This window comes from Mangifera indica, chromosome 15 (genome assembly GCF_011075055.1).
Source record: "Mangifera indica cultivar Alphonso chromosome 15, CATAS_Mindica_2.1, whole genome shotgun sequence".
In the NCBI taxonomy this organism is placed as follows: domain Eukaryota; kingdom Viridiplantae; phylum Streptophyta; class Magnoliopsida; order Sapindales; family Anacardiaceae; genus Mangifera; species Mangifera indica.
This window is the reverse complement of record NC_058151.1, coordinates 514595-530360: the sequence shown is the minus strand read 5'-3', so window position 1 is coordinate 530360 and position 15766 is coordinate 514595. Positions and strand designations below refer to the sequence as shown.

The 15766-nt window shown below is 33.9% G+C and overlaps 4 protein-coding genes across 4 annotated transcripts; 2 read left to right on the top strand and 2 right to left on the bottom strand.

The window, feature by feature from the left end:
- Positions 1 to 2082: 2082 nt before the first annotated feature.
- Positions 2083 to 5033, bottom strand: LOC123197975 (peroxisomal 2,4-dienoyl-CoA reductase [(3E)-enoyl-CoA-producing]). The gene is made up of 5 exons (XM_044612523.1): positions 4691 to 5033; positions 3616 to 3775; positions 3046 to 3215; positions 2741 to 2963; positions 2083 to 2476 (listed from the first exon to the last, which is right to left on the bottom strand). Exons 1-5 carry the CDS (start codon positions 4880 to 4882, stop codon positions 2322 to 2324), a joined length of 900 nt encoding a protein of 299 aa, XP_044468458.1. The 5' UTR covers positions 4883 to 5033; the 3' UTR covers positions 2083 to 2321.
- A 1488-nt stretch (positions 5034 to 6521) lies between these two features.
- On the top strand, positions 6522 to 9704 carry LOC123197289 (DEAD-box ATP-dependent RNA helicase 36). The gene is made up of 6 exons (XM_044611513.1): positions 6522 to 7338; positions 8088 to 8410; positions 8655 to 8858; positions 8936 to 9017; positions 9163 to 9261; positions 9347 to 9704. The coding sequence occupies exons 1-6, from the start codon at positions 6703 to 6705 to the stop codon at positions 9497 to 9499; spliced, it is 1497 nt and encodes a 498-aa protein (XP_044467448.1). The 5' UTR covers positions 6522 to 6702; the 3' UTR covers positions 9500 to 9704.
- A 1284-nt stretch (positions 9705 to 10988) lies between these two features.
- Positions 10989 to 12470, bottom strand: LOC123198367 (pseudo histidine-containing phosphotransfer protein 2-like). Its single transcript, XM_044613064.1, has 6 exons — positions 12376 to 12470; positions 12006 to 12136; positions 11826 to 11894; positions 11660 to 11731; positions 11500 to 11572; positions 10989 to 11320 (listed from the first exon to the last, which is right to left on the bottom strand). The coding sequence occupies exons 1-6, from the start codon at positions 12433 to 12435 to the stop codon at positions 11276 to 11278; spliced, it is 450 nt and encodes a 149-aa protein (XP_044468999.1). The 5' UTR covers positions 12436 to 12470; the 3' UTR covers positions 10989 to 11275.
- A 2516-nt stretch (positions 12471 to 14986) lies between these two features.
- Positions 14987 to 15693, top strand: LOC123197911 (SKP1-like protein 14). The gene is given in 2 exon segments (XM_044612423.1): positions 14987 to 15500; positions 15503 to 15693. Coding segments are annotated over 2 exon segments (594 nt in total). The 5' UTR covers positions 14987 to 15001; the 3' UTR covers positions 15598 to 15693.
- Positions 15694 to 15766: the final 73 nt, after the last annotated feature.

Genomic DNA, 15766 nt, shown 5'->3' with positions numbered 1-15766 from the left:
AGCAGGGTTTCATATCCGCTGCCATGGAGGGCATCAATAACCTCATCACCCACTTGGAAGTTTACTAACATTTTTGTATGATTGTAAATTTTCACCATTTTTAACTACACCAAAACAAAATAGAGAAAACAATTAGACATAAAAAATCCTAAAGATCACATAAATAAGAAGCTGTGCAGCAGCTACTAAATAAGAATTTGATAGAATATAGAATAAGGGTATACAGACAAGAATCAATCCCAATGAAATGGTGGAATAAACCAAACAGTAAATCAGGCCTTGTAATCTAAAAACTACGAAGAAGAAAAGTTATTACACCGCGATAGCCTTGTCATCTTTGCTTGCATATTGCACTACTCCAAATTCCAAACCATAATAACTAATGTCGCAAATCAAAATAGTCAACATATGATCAAAAAATAAATAAATAAATAAACAGAAAACGGAAAAGGGAATACCTGAAATTGTGAGTCTCAATAACTGTTGCCATTCCAGAAACAGAAAGATGGTGGGTTGTCCGAGTGTCCTGGTGGGAGAGTGAGAAGAGCAAATAAAGAGTACAGAATGTAGAGAGAGAGAGAGAGAGAGGGCGGGATGATGATGAAAATTAACATAAATTTTCAACACAGTTATGTTAATTTTTCGGTAAGCCAAAAGTCATACCTGCATGCATTGCTTCATAGCAGAGGAGTGCACAGCCTTCAAAATATTTGAGCCGTTCCACTCTCCCTTCCACTTTCCTACTCTCCTTCATTATTTATCACAAGTGAGAAGTGAGTACAGAGAATCAGTGAAGGATTTTTGGGTGGTTGTACAGTAACAAGAAGAAAGGTGTTGAATTTTCATTCCAAAAAGCTGGTCGAAGGACCCCCATTGTCGATTCTGCGGTTGTTCAACATCGATATGATCCGTGTTTATGGTACCAGAGACGTCTTTTATGTCATTGATATCAACTACTTCCCCGGCAAGTACAGTTTGTTTACACAATGAACACATATCCCAACAATCAATTATTCCAGCAAGATTTAACTTGTTTTCGATACAAACATTTGAATGAATTTAAAATAAAATTGTTTCTACTTGAATTGAATTTAAGGCTCAACTCGTTGAGCTCAAGCTAATTTCAAACTGACTATTTTGAATTCAAACAGAAAGTAAATTAGATTTTGTTCGGATTCAATCCGGATTGCATCCTTCCCTGATATCAATTAGTAGGACTAAATAAAAAGGCCGATACCATCTAATACGGGACGGTCAGGGCGGCAGGCCCACTGCAGCCTGTTTTAATACCTCTCCTTCGTAAACAAGAATTTCATCTTCCTCCCTTCACTCATGGCTCTCTGTTCATCTCTTCGCGTGAAAACTTTCCCTTTGCTGGCTCCTAAAACTTCTTTTCCTTTTCCTCTAACACCCTCTTACAGAAAGACAACAGCTTTCAACACAAGACTCCAACCAAAAGCTCTAAGAGAATGGCAAGAATAGGAGGAGGCCGTGAAGAGCAAGGACCTGACCAGAGCTCTCAGGTTCCTAAAATCCGTTTAACAAAATAAAACCACAAATAACCCAGTTGTACTCGCGAATGGTCCTTCATTGGCAGAGTCGAACCAGCCTCGGGTCTCTGAGTTTGGATTGGTTGATGGATCAGACAGACTGGGAGGTCCTGGACGCTTGTCTCAACGCAGATGATTTGAGGCCTGTGGTTAGTGCTTATACATGTCTGAAGAATAGAGGGCTCTTGCGGACTTTTGAAAAATACGGCAGCATTGGTGATTTTCCTTTGTTGATTAATGAGTTTCCTTTCAATTTATATGAGAATTATTTGCAAAGATCATTCAGTTACTGTACTGGAAAGCCCAATTGAAGACTTTTAAGTTATAAATCAAATGGCTCTTTGTAGCTTTTCTGTGCTTTCTTTTTTTGGCCAGTTAGGGAGGGAACTAGAGATGTTACGCCAACCGCATCGAAGTCCTCAACTGGCTTAGAAGGTGCTTGTACGGTGAAAATTATTTCATTCTTTGCTTTTCATGATCGGCTTGTCTTGTGTTCTTGCTAAAATTTGATTTGAAATTGAATATCTAAGACTTCCTGCTCAATGTGAATGTGATTATTTTGAAAGGTTGTCAATCTGTCTACAAAATACAAATACAATTCATATTGTATAAAAGTTCCATACGCAATAAAACTAATATTATTCAATGATGATCCATGCTGGTTGGAATGTGATTAACAGAACATTGAGAACTTTGTTTTATTATAAATTATATATTTGTAGCAAATGATGGATATGAAACCCATTTATGATCATAGTTTCATTGTTGTGGTCAAAGCTTGCTGGTCGGAACCCCAACTGGTTTGTCTCTAGACCTCTTTTCCACTGCTCGGGAAAGCTGCTTGATGGCCTCTTTTGGCAGATGGCGAGGCTGGCTGAGCCAAAGTCCTCCATCAACTATGAGGGTGGTTCCATTGACATATTTACCTAAAAATGCATAAATGTGGATGAGTTTCAACCCGCAGAAAATAAGAGAAAGAAAACTTGTAAGTTCTGAAACAGTATTAAAGGAATTTATATGTATTTATTATAATTAAGCAAAGGAGCAGTCACATTTAACTATCACAGTATCAGTCATTGGTGCATGAAGATTTAATATTAAAATTTCTAATTTGTATATAGACATAGACAAAGAAAAGATAACTGTGAGATATTTGGTATCTGGATACTAGCAAAAGCAAGAAAGATTACCAGCATCAGAAACAAGGTACAGAGCAGCCATAGCAATATCCCATTTCTCTCCTAATTTATACAATGGCATGTATTCTCGAGCTTTGCTAGTGATCTCGTCAGGTGCAAGTTTACTCATGCCAGGGGTGTCACCAATGGGGCCTGGGGCAATTCCATTGACTTGAATATCATAGTCGGTCCCCCATTCCAATGCCAAGTTTCTAGTTATACCATCAACGGCTGCCTGTCAGAAGAGAATTATGAAGAAGATTAACATAAATGTTACCTAATTGTCACAACAAGCAAGAAAAAAAATTGTGGCAAACCTTAGCAGCAGAAACATGTATTTGATACCAAGAAGCTGTGTAATGTAAAGTGGCACTTATGTTCAAAATTGAACCTCCACCAGATGGGCTTCTTCCAGGTCCTCCTTTTTTGAGATATTTCAGTGCTTCGTGGCACATGGTGAATGTGCCAACAGAATCAATATCCATAACTGCAAGGATGACAGAAAGAAAAATGCATTTAGCTAAAGACCAAAAACAGCCTGTAGTTGTTATTTTTTGGCTAATCATCTGTGCCAAGTGTTCGTTTTGGACGTCCAATGAATCCGACCCTAAACCACACATTGTGTCTTGAGAGAAAAGGAAAAAGATGAGACTGGAGGCTCCAGTAAACCCTACTTGACTCATCCTTACCATCACTTTCTCAAGTTAGCAAGGTAAAGGCATTGGGATACTTTTCTCCACAGTTTTTAAACAAGTCATTTCAAGACTTCACCCTTATGCATCTTAATTCCATTAGATATATTGTGCTACTTGCTTCTAGTTTTTGCTTCAAGCAGGATAATAAAAAAGTGAAAATAAACCTTATTGTAATCAGAATTAAAAAACGACCTGTTCGAAACCCATTAGGGGACAGATCCTCAGCTGACACAAGAAAGTTTCCAGCTGCAGCATTTACAAGAATGTCAAGCCTCCCAAAATGCTTGAAAGTTGATTCAACAACTCTTTTTGCGTCTTCCTGCTTGCGAACATCCCCCTCAAAGCCTACAGCCTTCAGTATAAGAGCAAAAGTAACATAATCTTCAATCGATTGCATAATCAACTTAATGCAAAGGTAAAATGTATGAAACTGCACATCATCCATAAGTAATCCAACTAATCAGACAAAAATTAAGGTTAGCACTAACATCACTTTTGCAGCTACTATTAGAAGAAAAAGAGGTTAAAACCCGGTGAACCCAGACAAAGAAACTGAACCAAGTTATTGATGGCCTTATCAAAGTTCCCAGAATTTTCTCCTTTTCTGGTAGGCAAGGACTGGTAATCCCCAGCAATTAAATTGTAGACTATACAAAAATAGACAAAAACTATAACATGCTTATAGTTCTATGGTTAAGAAAAATTTCTCATTAACCACAGGGGGATGGTTGAGAAAATTCCCAAAACAAAATGAACTCAACTAAAATTCTCAGCTAAATCAAACCATAACTCTATCAAGACAACCTGAAAAAGAAACAGACGGGCAATCACTTGACGAACAATAATATGCAAATGAAACATCTTTTAAAAATGAAGTTAACGCCCTCAGCAAAACAAAAGCAACAAATCACAAGAAGGAGAAAGAAGATGAGAAGATGTCAAACAAGAATTGCAAAAGATAAATGCGCATTTAAACCAAAAAAAAGCAAAGACATAGAAGAACCAGATAATAAAAATGAGAAATTTAATGGAGAACCAGAGAAATAATTACGGTATTGCCAACAAAATGAAAATGAAACATAGAATTAAAATAAACTCATATAGCTTAACAGCTTCCTCTGCAAATCAGAACCAATAAATAAATATATAAACAAAATAAAACCAGACGACAAATCCCTTGGTGATGACAAAAAATAAAGATAAATGATTAAAAAGCACTACTCAGATAAAAAATGAGAAATTTTTCAAGAAAAAGACTAAATTACACCTTAATCCCAAGAGACTGAAGAGTAGAAACGGCGGCGTCAAGGACTGGCTTGCGCCGTCCCATGATTGCAATGGAGGCTCCATGTTCACCGAATTGTTTAGAAATCTCAAACCCAATTCCTGAACCACCTCCTGTTATCAAAGCAATTTTGCCCTTCACTATATCCGCTTTGAATGGTGACTCCATCTTCATTAACGACTACAGAATCGCTCTCTCTCTCTCTCTCTGTCTCGCTCTCCGGTTGGCTCTTTATCTTTTATTTTGCTTTCTTTTTTTGAATTTTATGGAGGCTGGTTAGCTCGCAGTCACATCACATCACACAATCATGGTATTTCCTGTGTTCCCAATTGGCAGTCTAGTGCCAGTTAGTCATGGTCGGGGAAAAGGTGTGTTTTGTAAAAAATTTTGAAGTTTAGGGTCAAAGAAATAGTGAAACCATATGGTGTAGGTATTAAAAAAAAAAACCATATACTGGGATTAGATGCATAGAATTTTGAAGTATTTACCTTACATGTTTTCGGTAGCTTCAGCAATTTTCACAAACGTCAAAAGTCTTGATACCGCATAAGGTCTAATAAAATTTTAAAATTTTATTTTTGTTGTGACCTGAAGTCTCACATCACTTCCATGTAGTTTACTGAGCTTGTATATAAACAAGGGCTAGAAGCCTTTTACCCAAGAGATGCGTTTTAGGAACAAAATCGTGCGGACTTGAAGCCCAAAACGGACAATATCTATTGGGTTATTTATAACAATTTTTTAATTTTTAAAAATTTAAAAATTTATCTGATTTTTATTAAAAATCTTAGTGAAAATTAAGATTTAAAGGTTTTCATCTGAAATAAAGGTTTTTGTCTGAGACAAAGACCTTCATCTCATTTTAGACAAAGATGAAGACCCTTATTTTTGTCTAAGATGGAGACAATGGTTTTTATCTCTGACGAAGATAAAATGAAAGTTCAAAAAGCCAACCGATAAGAGAGAAGAAAGAGAAAAGGTCAGTTGATATATAGTAAAAAAGAGTGAGTTGTTAGAAAAGAAAAACTGGAGAAAAAATTATGAGATTTCAAACTTTGAAATAACATTTAGTGGAAAATTATGAGAATTTAAAATTGAGGTGGAAAATGTGATAAAAATTTAATCTTTTTAAATTTTTTTGTTAAATAACGATTTTACTCTTAACTTTAATCGAAATTTTTGATATAAAATTATTCATAAATGAGTATTTAGATTTTTAAAAATTACATATTATACTTTAGATTTTACTATACTTTAAGTGGGAACAAATCTTTCAACCAAGATAAAATATCAACAATCATGTAATAATACCTATTTTATAACTAGATGTACAAATGAGTATTCATTAAATAAATAAATCTTATAAACACTTATTAATGTTAAAATAATAAAAATATTATTAGACATATAAAGTTGTCGACAATAACAAATTGATTAAATAAGAGATGGATTCAATCTAAATTATTCAAATTTAGATCATTGTTTGACTTGTTTTAAACATTTTTATTTTATTAATTTTATTCACTTAATTGGTAATTTTTTTTTTTCAATGATTTTATGTTTGAATAATTTTTTTTTGTTTTTGATGATTTTTTTTTCACCAGTGATTTTATCCAGATTCAAATAATCATCTTCTTTAGTAATTCAAACAAAAATGACCCTAATTCCGGTTAGGCTCGGATCAATCCACCACTAGCATAAATTAATGTAAAGGAATTCTGAGGGACATTTCTGTTATTTCCTGAAACCACGGTCATGGAAATAATTATGGGGCTTACAAAGTGATATTTCAAAGATAGAAGCTGACCTACGTCACCAATTAACAGCCAAACCCCTTTTGCTTCTTCTCCTTTGTTTTCACACAAGCCGAACTTCTAGAAGAAAAAATTTCACCCTTCGGAGTTTTGAATCTTCAAGAAGACAGGATTTTTAGACGCTTTCCCAGAAAAGTTTCAATTTTCCTCTGATTTTCCATCCATCCAAACAGCCCTAACATGGAACAAGATTCCCTTGTTGATGAAAACTTCCCTCTCTTCTCCAAATCCAAAGCTAAGCCTAAACCAAAACCCAAACCCAAACCCCAAAACCCTCAAGAGCAAGACCCTAACTTCACCAAAGAACCTCCACAACTTGAAAAGTTTACAAATTCAACCCCTGATTCCTCTACAGCCGCCGCCGCCAATACCACCACTTTCGCCGACTTGGGTCTCTCCGAGTGGGCCGTTGAGACATGCAAGGAATTGGGTATGCCGCGGCCCACACCGGTCCAGGCTCACTGCATTCCGAAAATTTTGGAGGGTCGCGACGTTTTGGGTCTGGCACAGACTGGGAGTGGGAAAACGGCGGCATTTGCGCTGCCGATACTGCAGCGGTTGGCGGAAGAGCCGTACGGGGTGTTGGCGTTGGTGATGACGCCAACGAGGGAGCTGGCGTTTCAGTTGGCTGAGCAGTTTAAGGCTTTGGGTTCTTGCTTGCATTTGAGGTGTGAGGTGGTGGTTGGAGGCATGGATATGTTAAATCAAGCCAAGGGATTGATGAATAGACCTCATGTAGTTATTGCTACTCCTGGCAGGATTAAGGTCTTGCTTGAGGAAGATCCTGATATTCCTCAAGTGTTTTCTAGAACCAAGGTATGGTGGCTGGCACAATGCTGTATTAGGTTTAGAATTGCTAATTCTGGTGTATAGTTCAAAGCAAATGTGATATGTTATTACTGGTGGGATGAACTGATGAATGTAGTTTATGGTACAATTTGGATTAATGGTTGCCATTGTTAAAATTATTGGATATGTAGTTGTTTATAAATGGAGTTTAATGGTAGAATTTGGATTTTGGTGTTCATGTAAAGTTTGTCTGTCATTGTTGAAATTCTTGGATGTGTAGTTGTTTATTAGTAGTAATTTTTGTTGGTGTTATGGTCATTTAACATTGTTTGTTGAATTTCAATCTCATCATCCTGATAATTGTATTAATTGATAAGGTATAGAGAGACTGAGTGGGTAGGGATTTTAGAAGTGGGGTTTTGAAGTATTATACTGCTTCTGTTCATTGTTTTCACCTTGGGGTTTTTGGAGTTGGGTTGAAGTTAAGAGGTGTTGAGGAATTGTGCATTAAAATCTTCACTTTAGTCCTCTGCTGTTTGAAACAAAAGGGCAGAAGAATTTATACTTGATCCTACCAATCAAATTACTTCTTTCCGATTTTAATGGAAATGCAAATGGTAATGAAAAGAGAACTATAAAGAAAAAGGAATATCTTGTGTGTTCTTACTCTACCTAGGTTTTGTATTTGTACTGAGATGGGTTTTTCTGTGTAGCATGTCTTCCTTTTGCGATTATTCTGGAAATTACTCATTTGTATTCGTTTATACTGTGTTCAGTTTCTGGTGTTGGATGAAGCTGATAGAGTTTTAGATGCTGGCTTTGAAGAGGAGTTACGAGTAGTTTTCCAGTGCTTGCCAAAGAATAGACAGACCTTGCTATTTTCTGCAACAATGACTAGTGACTTACAGACACTGCTAGAGCTTTCTGCAAATAAAGCATTCTTTTATGAAGCATATGAAGGCTTCAAGACGGTTGAGACTCTTAAACAACAGTATATTTTTATCCCCAAAAATGTAAAGGATGTTTATCTTGTGCACATTTTATCAAAGATGGAAGATATGGGCATACGTTCGGCTATAATATTTGTCTCCACCTGCAGGTATAAATTCTTTTAAGCATTATAGCTGAATTTATTGAATAAACTAGTGTTGTAGCTATTCTGTTAATCTCCATTATCTTGTTATGTTGAATTACTTGATTGATAAACCGCTGCAAGCGTGGTTTATATTTACTTTGGCAAGTTTAATTTGACAGAGATGTTGGCAATTTTTTTCTTTTTGTTTCCATTATTTGTATTTCTACTGAGTTGGTCTCTTTCGTCATTTATGTCAACTGCTCTGCAGAAGTTGTCACCTTTTAAGTTTATTACTGGAAGAACTGGAACAGGAAGCTGCAGCATTGCATTCGTTCAAATCTCAGTCTTCAAGGCTTTCCGCGCTTCACCGATTCAAATCAGGACAAGCTACTATCTTGCTTGCCACTGATGTTGCGAGTCGTGGTTTGGACATTCCTACTGTTGACCTTGTGATAAACTACGATATTCCTAGGTTATATTCTAATTTTACTATTTCTTTTCTATAAATCTTTCACGATATGGATTCTAACAATATCAGGCCCCTTTCAGATATCCTAGAGATTATGTTCATCGTGTAGGGCGTACTGCAAGAGCAGGCAGAGGCGGCCTTGCTGTGAGCTTTATTACCCAGGTGAGTACAGAAATACCCTAGAGATGACATTTTAGTCTCTTAATGTTATACATTAACCATTCGCTTAAATCTTCATATAACATGATCTCCATAATTCTATGTTATGCATATTTCACTTAACCTCAGAGGCCTGGGATTTTTGCAGAATGATGTAGATCTCATTCATGAAATAGAAGCAGTTATTGGTAAACAACTAGAAGAATTCGAATGCAAAGAGAAAGATGTTCTTTCTGATATTACTACGGTAAGAAAAGATCTTTGCGTTATGCAACATTGGTCATTAGTCTTTATGGCATTCCAAATTTGCTCTAGCATTGAAACTTTTGCAGGTCTACAAGGCCAGACGAGTCGCAACGATGAAGTCAATGGACGACGGATTCGAAGAGAAAGTGAAAGAACGGAAAAAACAGAAATTCAAAACACTAGCAGAAAAAGGATTACTGAAGAAAAAGAATAAAAAGAGAAAAAGATCTGTTGATTAGTTTGCTGATTGTACATTATCTTCCTTGTTTACACATTTAAGCTGCATTTTGTCCAGCAGCTTCTAAGTAATTCTTAGTTTAAAACTGAAATTACTTTGTATTTTTAGTGATAATATTTATGTGGCTCAAAGCTATGATCACACAGTTTTGAGTACATAATTAAAATAATATTTTATCATTTAATTGAGTGTTATTTTATTCTCAATTCAAAAAATGATCGGATTGATGTGTTTATGGTTGATGATGGTTATATCATTCATTGACCATTTTTGAAAATTTTGAAATGAAAATGCTGAGTCAAATTATCTGTTTCCGTTTTATTTCTCTTAAATTTGTGCAATTTTTATTCTTGAATTTTCTTGAAATATATATTTTTTTTTCTGAAATTATATTATTAGCCTAAATAATCCCTCAGTTCCAAATTTTGTAGTATTTTAAAGGCCAAAGGACTAATTTCCACCCAAAGTATGTTGATTTTCTAAAGTTCTCTTCGTTAACTTTGAAAATACCATTTATCCACTCATGACTGGTTAAATTTAATAGAACCCTAATATCTGAAAATTTAATCTTATTTTCTCTCCTAAAAGTTTAAAAACTAACATTTTATCCCTTAAACCAAGTTTGAAAAGATCATATTTCCCCCCTTAAGGTTTTGTTTTAAAATCCGTTCATTTTCTCTGACGCCATCGCCAGTTGTCTCTTCCTCCGAACGGTTTCCCTTCCTCCGATAGCCTACCTCAACTCCACCCCAACCCATCCGGCGTTGAGAGACGTTGTCTGGAAAGAAAAATTGTCTTTTCGAACAACGAAGACGAGATCGATCGATTATCGTATATCTAATTTATTTTTTTCAGTTATTTGGATTTTTTCTATGGTACAATTATTAAACTTTGAATGCACATTTCATTTAATATATTAATATTACAATAAGGTGAAAAGACTTATTTCCATCTACAGTTTAGTATATTATCAAACTTTTATTTTTAATTTTTTTAAAATTTAAATACTCATTTGTTATTTAATTTTTATTATTAAAATAAAATATAAAAATGTTACCTAATAATTTTATTTAAAAAAAGAATTTATCCCTTTTTCTTGTTTAGGTTTAAAAACTAACAATTTCTTTGTAACTTAGTTCTAAAAAGTTTTTTTTTTTCTCTTTATAAAATTTTTATATTTTAAGGTTAACACCAACCCCTCAAAGTTAAAAACATTACGTTACACCCCGACAAAATATATTATCTTTTTACGGTGATTATTCTTTGTAACGATTCACTCCGACACGTTATCAACTCTACCACTACCCACCTATCCCTCCCAGGTGGTTTTCTGACGTGCAAACCTTACCGAAATCGAATGAGAGATTCAATTTGATTTTAGCCAAATTTGCACTATCATCAACCTCTTCTTCGGTGGTCGATGGTGGCGCAACCATGTTCTTCCTCCGATTTGTTTAGAATAATTTGTCTTTTATTTTAACTACATTATGTTAACGTCATGCTAATGCTACTTATTTAACCAACCGGTTCAGATACACCTTTTGCCGAGACAACCTCCAGTTCAGGCCTAAGAACATTATTATTATTATCTATTACATATAGACCTTACATAACAGAAATGAAGCCACGCTTTATTTTAAACAGAAACTTTTAAAACCCTTGATCGAAACAGACTGAGAAATTACAACATTGGAGATTAATTATGGACGCAAATATCCATTAATGCTGCTTCTGTATCGACATTTTCTGGAGCTTCAGCTGCACATGAGCCTGCCTCCTAACTTTCAGAAGTTTCAGATCCAGATTCAGCTTCTCTCACTAGCTGGAAATAAACAAAATACAGAAAACAGACATTGTTATAAGCAATCAAGACATTTCCTAGTGTAATAGTTGTAAGGCCGATCATTGGTCCCAGGTTCATCTGCTTGGTGAGGTGGGTTCAACCCAAAGGAACAAAATCAAGAATTAATAAACTGTATCAATTTAGAACCAGAGACAGACCTGAAGATAAGAATCAAGGCGAGTCCTGAGAATTTCATGCTCATTTCTCAGTTGCTGGAAAGCTACCTTTGCACTGGTAATTATGAAATTTAATTATCAGTTAATCGCTTCTTAAAAATCGATTATAATTGCAGAAAATAGTGAAGAACAAATCACTTACGCTTCCAGATTCCCCTGTTCACATAATTCTCTGGTTCGATTCACTTCATTCCTTACTCTTATGGCACCAATGCTGCACACGTTAATCAAAATTAGAACTGGATTTGATTTGAATGGAATTAAAACAAGACCCAATTTAAGATCAATAAGCTCAAACTCGAACTCACCTGCCACTGCTTCCTTTCAATTGGTAAAAGCATTTATCCAACTTCATGAAATCAACTGGAGTGGTCTCCCTATGAAAAAAAAAAAAAAAAGAAATAAAAAATAGTTATTAGTATTAATTATTGTTCTAATTGAGACTATTTTAGTTAATGAAATAGTTAAAAACTTAACTATGAACTTACATAGTCCGCTGAATGGTGGCCAGTCTTTTGGTGGAGTCCCTGAAAAATAATCCTGTGGTGTCTTCAACAAAATTAGGGTTTCCATTTTCTTCTAGATCTTCAAGATAAGTGAAATGCTTATCCAAAATTCCCTACACAAAAATGAAATAAATTATGGGTAATTACACAAAGGAAGAAATCTTAAGTACGGAGTCGGAGGACCTAGGTTCAACTTCAGACCCTCACAAATAGACTTAAGTGTATGCATTAATACTTTTTTCTCGAGGTTTACTAGTTTGACAATCAGACTCTACCGCAAAGGGGTGGTCGAACTCCATCAAGTGGGTTCGTTGGCGAAAAAGAAAAAATAAAGAGAAAATTAGAATTAAACCTCATCGAATAAAGCTTGTCTTGTGATGGCAATTTGTTGAAGCAACTCAGTTCTCTCCATTGCAAGAAGAAAAATTGACTCAATTTATTCACAGAAAGAAATATTGATTGACTGGAATTGGATTGATGGGAAGTAGAAACAGCAATATTTATAGGTGAATGGGTGCATATTTTATTTATTTTTTATAGCCAATTATTTGAAAAAATGAATGTAAAAGTAGACAACTAATTATAATTAAGCTTGTAAATTTTAGAAAGAATATCAGATTTTCTTGCTGTTTGAAGATCTTAGAATTAATGAATTGGATTCTCAAGCTTTATTTGTTCAAATCCTATGGACTCAAGACTTGATATTAGAATTGAGAAGATTGCATTTCCTCGACTTTTTACCTAATCAATAAAACCGTGTGCGACATACCAATTTAGATATTATATGTATCATTATATGATCAGATAATTTTATTTAAAAAAATAATTAATTATATTGTGAGACATCATCATTCATACCCAAATTACTACTCTAAACAAAAAATTGCTCTTTACCTAATTGATTACTTCCAAATGGGGTGAATTCTAGTCAAACTAGGTCCAAACATGACCCATATTGAGTTAACAATTAAACATCTATAATTACATAATTACATGAATGCTACTTCTTGTCTTATAAATAATCTTCATTTGCATAATTATATAAAAAATAATATTATATATACACACTTTTAATATAAAATTTGGATACATAAATAATGTTTCATCATGTGATTGAGTTTTATTTTATCGTTAATTTAAAATCATCGAATTATATGAGAATATATTATTTATGCATCTAAATTATATATCAAAAGTGTGTACATATAATTTTATTATTATATAAATTATATGTCATGATGTGATTGGATGATCGTAAATTAAAGATAAAATAATACCAAATTATATATGATAGTTTATTTTATACCTAAATTATATACTAAAAATAATCTATGTAAAATTAATATGCATATTGCATAGTTCGTGAAAAACAACTAACAAAAGTTGTATTTGAAGTTTTTCAACTTGATCATGAATGATTTCATAACACAATTTTTTGGTGTGTGAAATTATTTCCATAAAAATTAACTTTTCTTTTTAGGATTTTTGAAATCACCAAATTATGTTGGCCAAACGACTTATTCCCATTCTAAATTTGTTCCATTCATACGATAGCATCCATTAATTATTAAAACCTCAAATGTTCAATGGTGAACAATTAAAATTAATTAAATTAATTAAATTTTAAAAATAAAATTATTATTTAACTAAAAATATATTAAAAATAATAAAATATAATTTATTTGTTTAAATTTAAAATTTTAATATTTTTTTATAATTAAATTTTAAAATATTGTATTTTTTTCTATCATTTTCTCATCTTTTTTCAATATTTTCTCATTTTCTTGATTCACTCTTTGATAAAGACTATCTAATCTTTATTCAGAGAGACAATTGTATTCCCAAATGAGGAGACTCTGGAAAGACATGTTTTTGTCTGTGAATGGAATAAATCTTGGGTGAGAATAGACACATCAATTGAACCCGACTAAATAGAGGCTTGACTCGAAATATGAAAAAAAAGCTCGACACGAGAAGACTTGACCCGATATTGTAGCATATCGAGCTAGACCTATAGGCCTATCGAATTGGGTTTAGGGTTTTAATAGTAAGCCTATAGGCTAACCCGACCCCTATCTGGTATTGTATATAAAAAATAAAAACAAAAAAATAAGTATTTTTTTACTTCAGCCTTGGAGCTTCAGCCATAAGGCAGAGGCAGAATCTGCTTCTGCCTTTTGTGGCAGAAGCCGTTGGCCTCTGTCTAATTTTTTTTAAAATTTTTTTAATTAATTTTTTTTTATATAAATTCATTATATTTTTGTTTTATTTTTACTTTTATTTACAAATCTTTTAATATTTTAATCTCAATTATTTCATTATATTTTTAATCTTATTTTCTCTCATTAACTCTCTTTCCAAAAATATCTAAATTCGTAAATAATAATTCTTTATATTTATAATTTTATTTTTATTTTAATTTTATCATTACAAAATATTATAAAATATCTGAATTCACAAATAATAATTCTTTATCTTTAAAAAATTCAGAAATTTAGATATAGAAGATAAGTAGATAAATGTTATATAATAGATATATTTTATTTATGTTTTGTAATTTATACAATATATAAATTAATTTATTTATACTATATTATTAATTTATAATATTTTTCATTATGTAATTACGGTATTCTTTCGCTACAAGTGAGAGATTATAAATAAAATATTCGAGATACTGTTCTCGATTTTAATAATTAAAAAATAATTTATGTTTAAAAATTTTAATTATAATTTTTTTAAAAAAAAATTGATTAAATAGGTCGGCCTGATTAAAATTCGACCTAATTAAAACTCATTACTATATGAGATTAGTCTTTATATGTCAATGAGTCAGTCTAACCATAAACCCATTACTGTTTAGGCTTCAGGTCTAATCCGATTTATTAGCCTGATGGGCCGAGCTAGAGAAGGCCCAGCACGGCCCATTGACACCACTGGGTGAGAATAAGTCTCCCGGCCTTAAATTTTCACGATAAATGCCCCCTTCTTCAAACTCTTCACGCCTGTTACCAGACAGAGCTCAAACTCTTACAACACGGACAGCACAATCCAACCAACCAACGACGAACGACATGTCCGAGCTACCCCTAACCAAGCGAATTATTTCTCTGAGGACTGCCGACTGCCACCTCTTCGAGGTGGACGAGCCCGTCGCCATGGAGTTCGAGATCGTCAAATCGTTCTTCGACGAGAACGAGGACGCAGCTGACGGCACGGTGGTACCATTGCCAAATGTTTCGGCGGAGCCACTCGCGGGGATTATCGAGTTCTGCAAGGCCCACCTGGATTTTCGCGCCAAGGGTGTGGAGAGAGATGAGGTGAAGAAGTTTAACGCGGAGTACATTAAAGAGAAGGGTAACGAGCAGTTGAAGGAGCTAATTCTAGCGGCCAATTATTTGAATATTAAAGAAATGTTGGAATTTTTGACGGAGACGATTGCCGATAGGATTAAGAATAAGAGTGTGGAGTATGTGAGAGCGTATTTGGGACTGATAATGACTTCACGCCGGAGGAAGAAGAAGCAGTGAGGAACGAGAATGCATGGGCTTTCGTTAGAGTTGATGAAGATTAAGGTTTTTGTTGTGAACGTGACGATGAAAAAGATAATGATGATGATCTTCTGGTTTTCTTTGTTTGAATCATAAATGAAGTTCTTCTAGTTCATTAAGGATTTGTTTTCTTGATTCGTTATTGCTTGTTTATTTGCTATTACTCCTGATTTGATCAGGATGGATTCAATC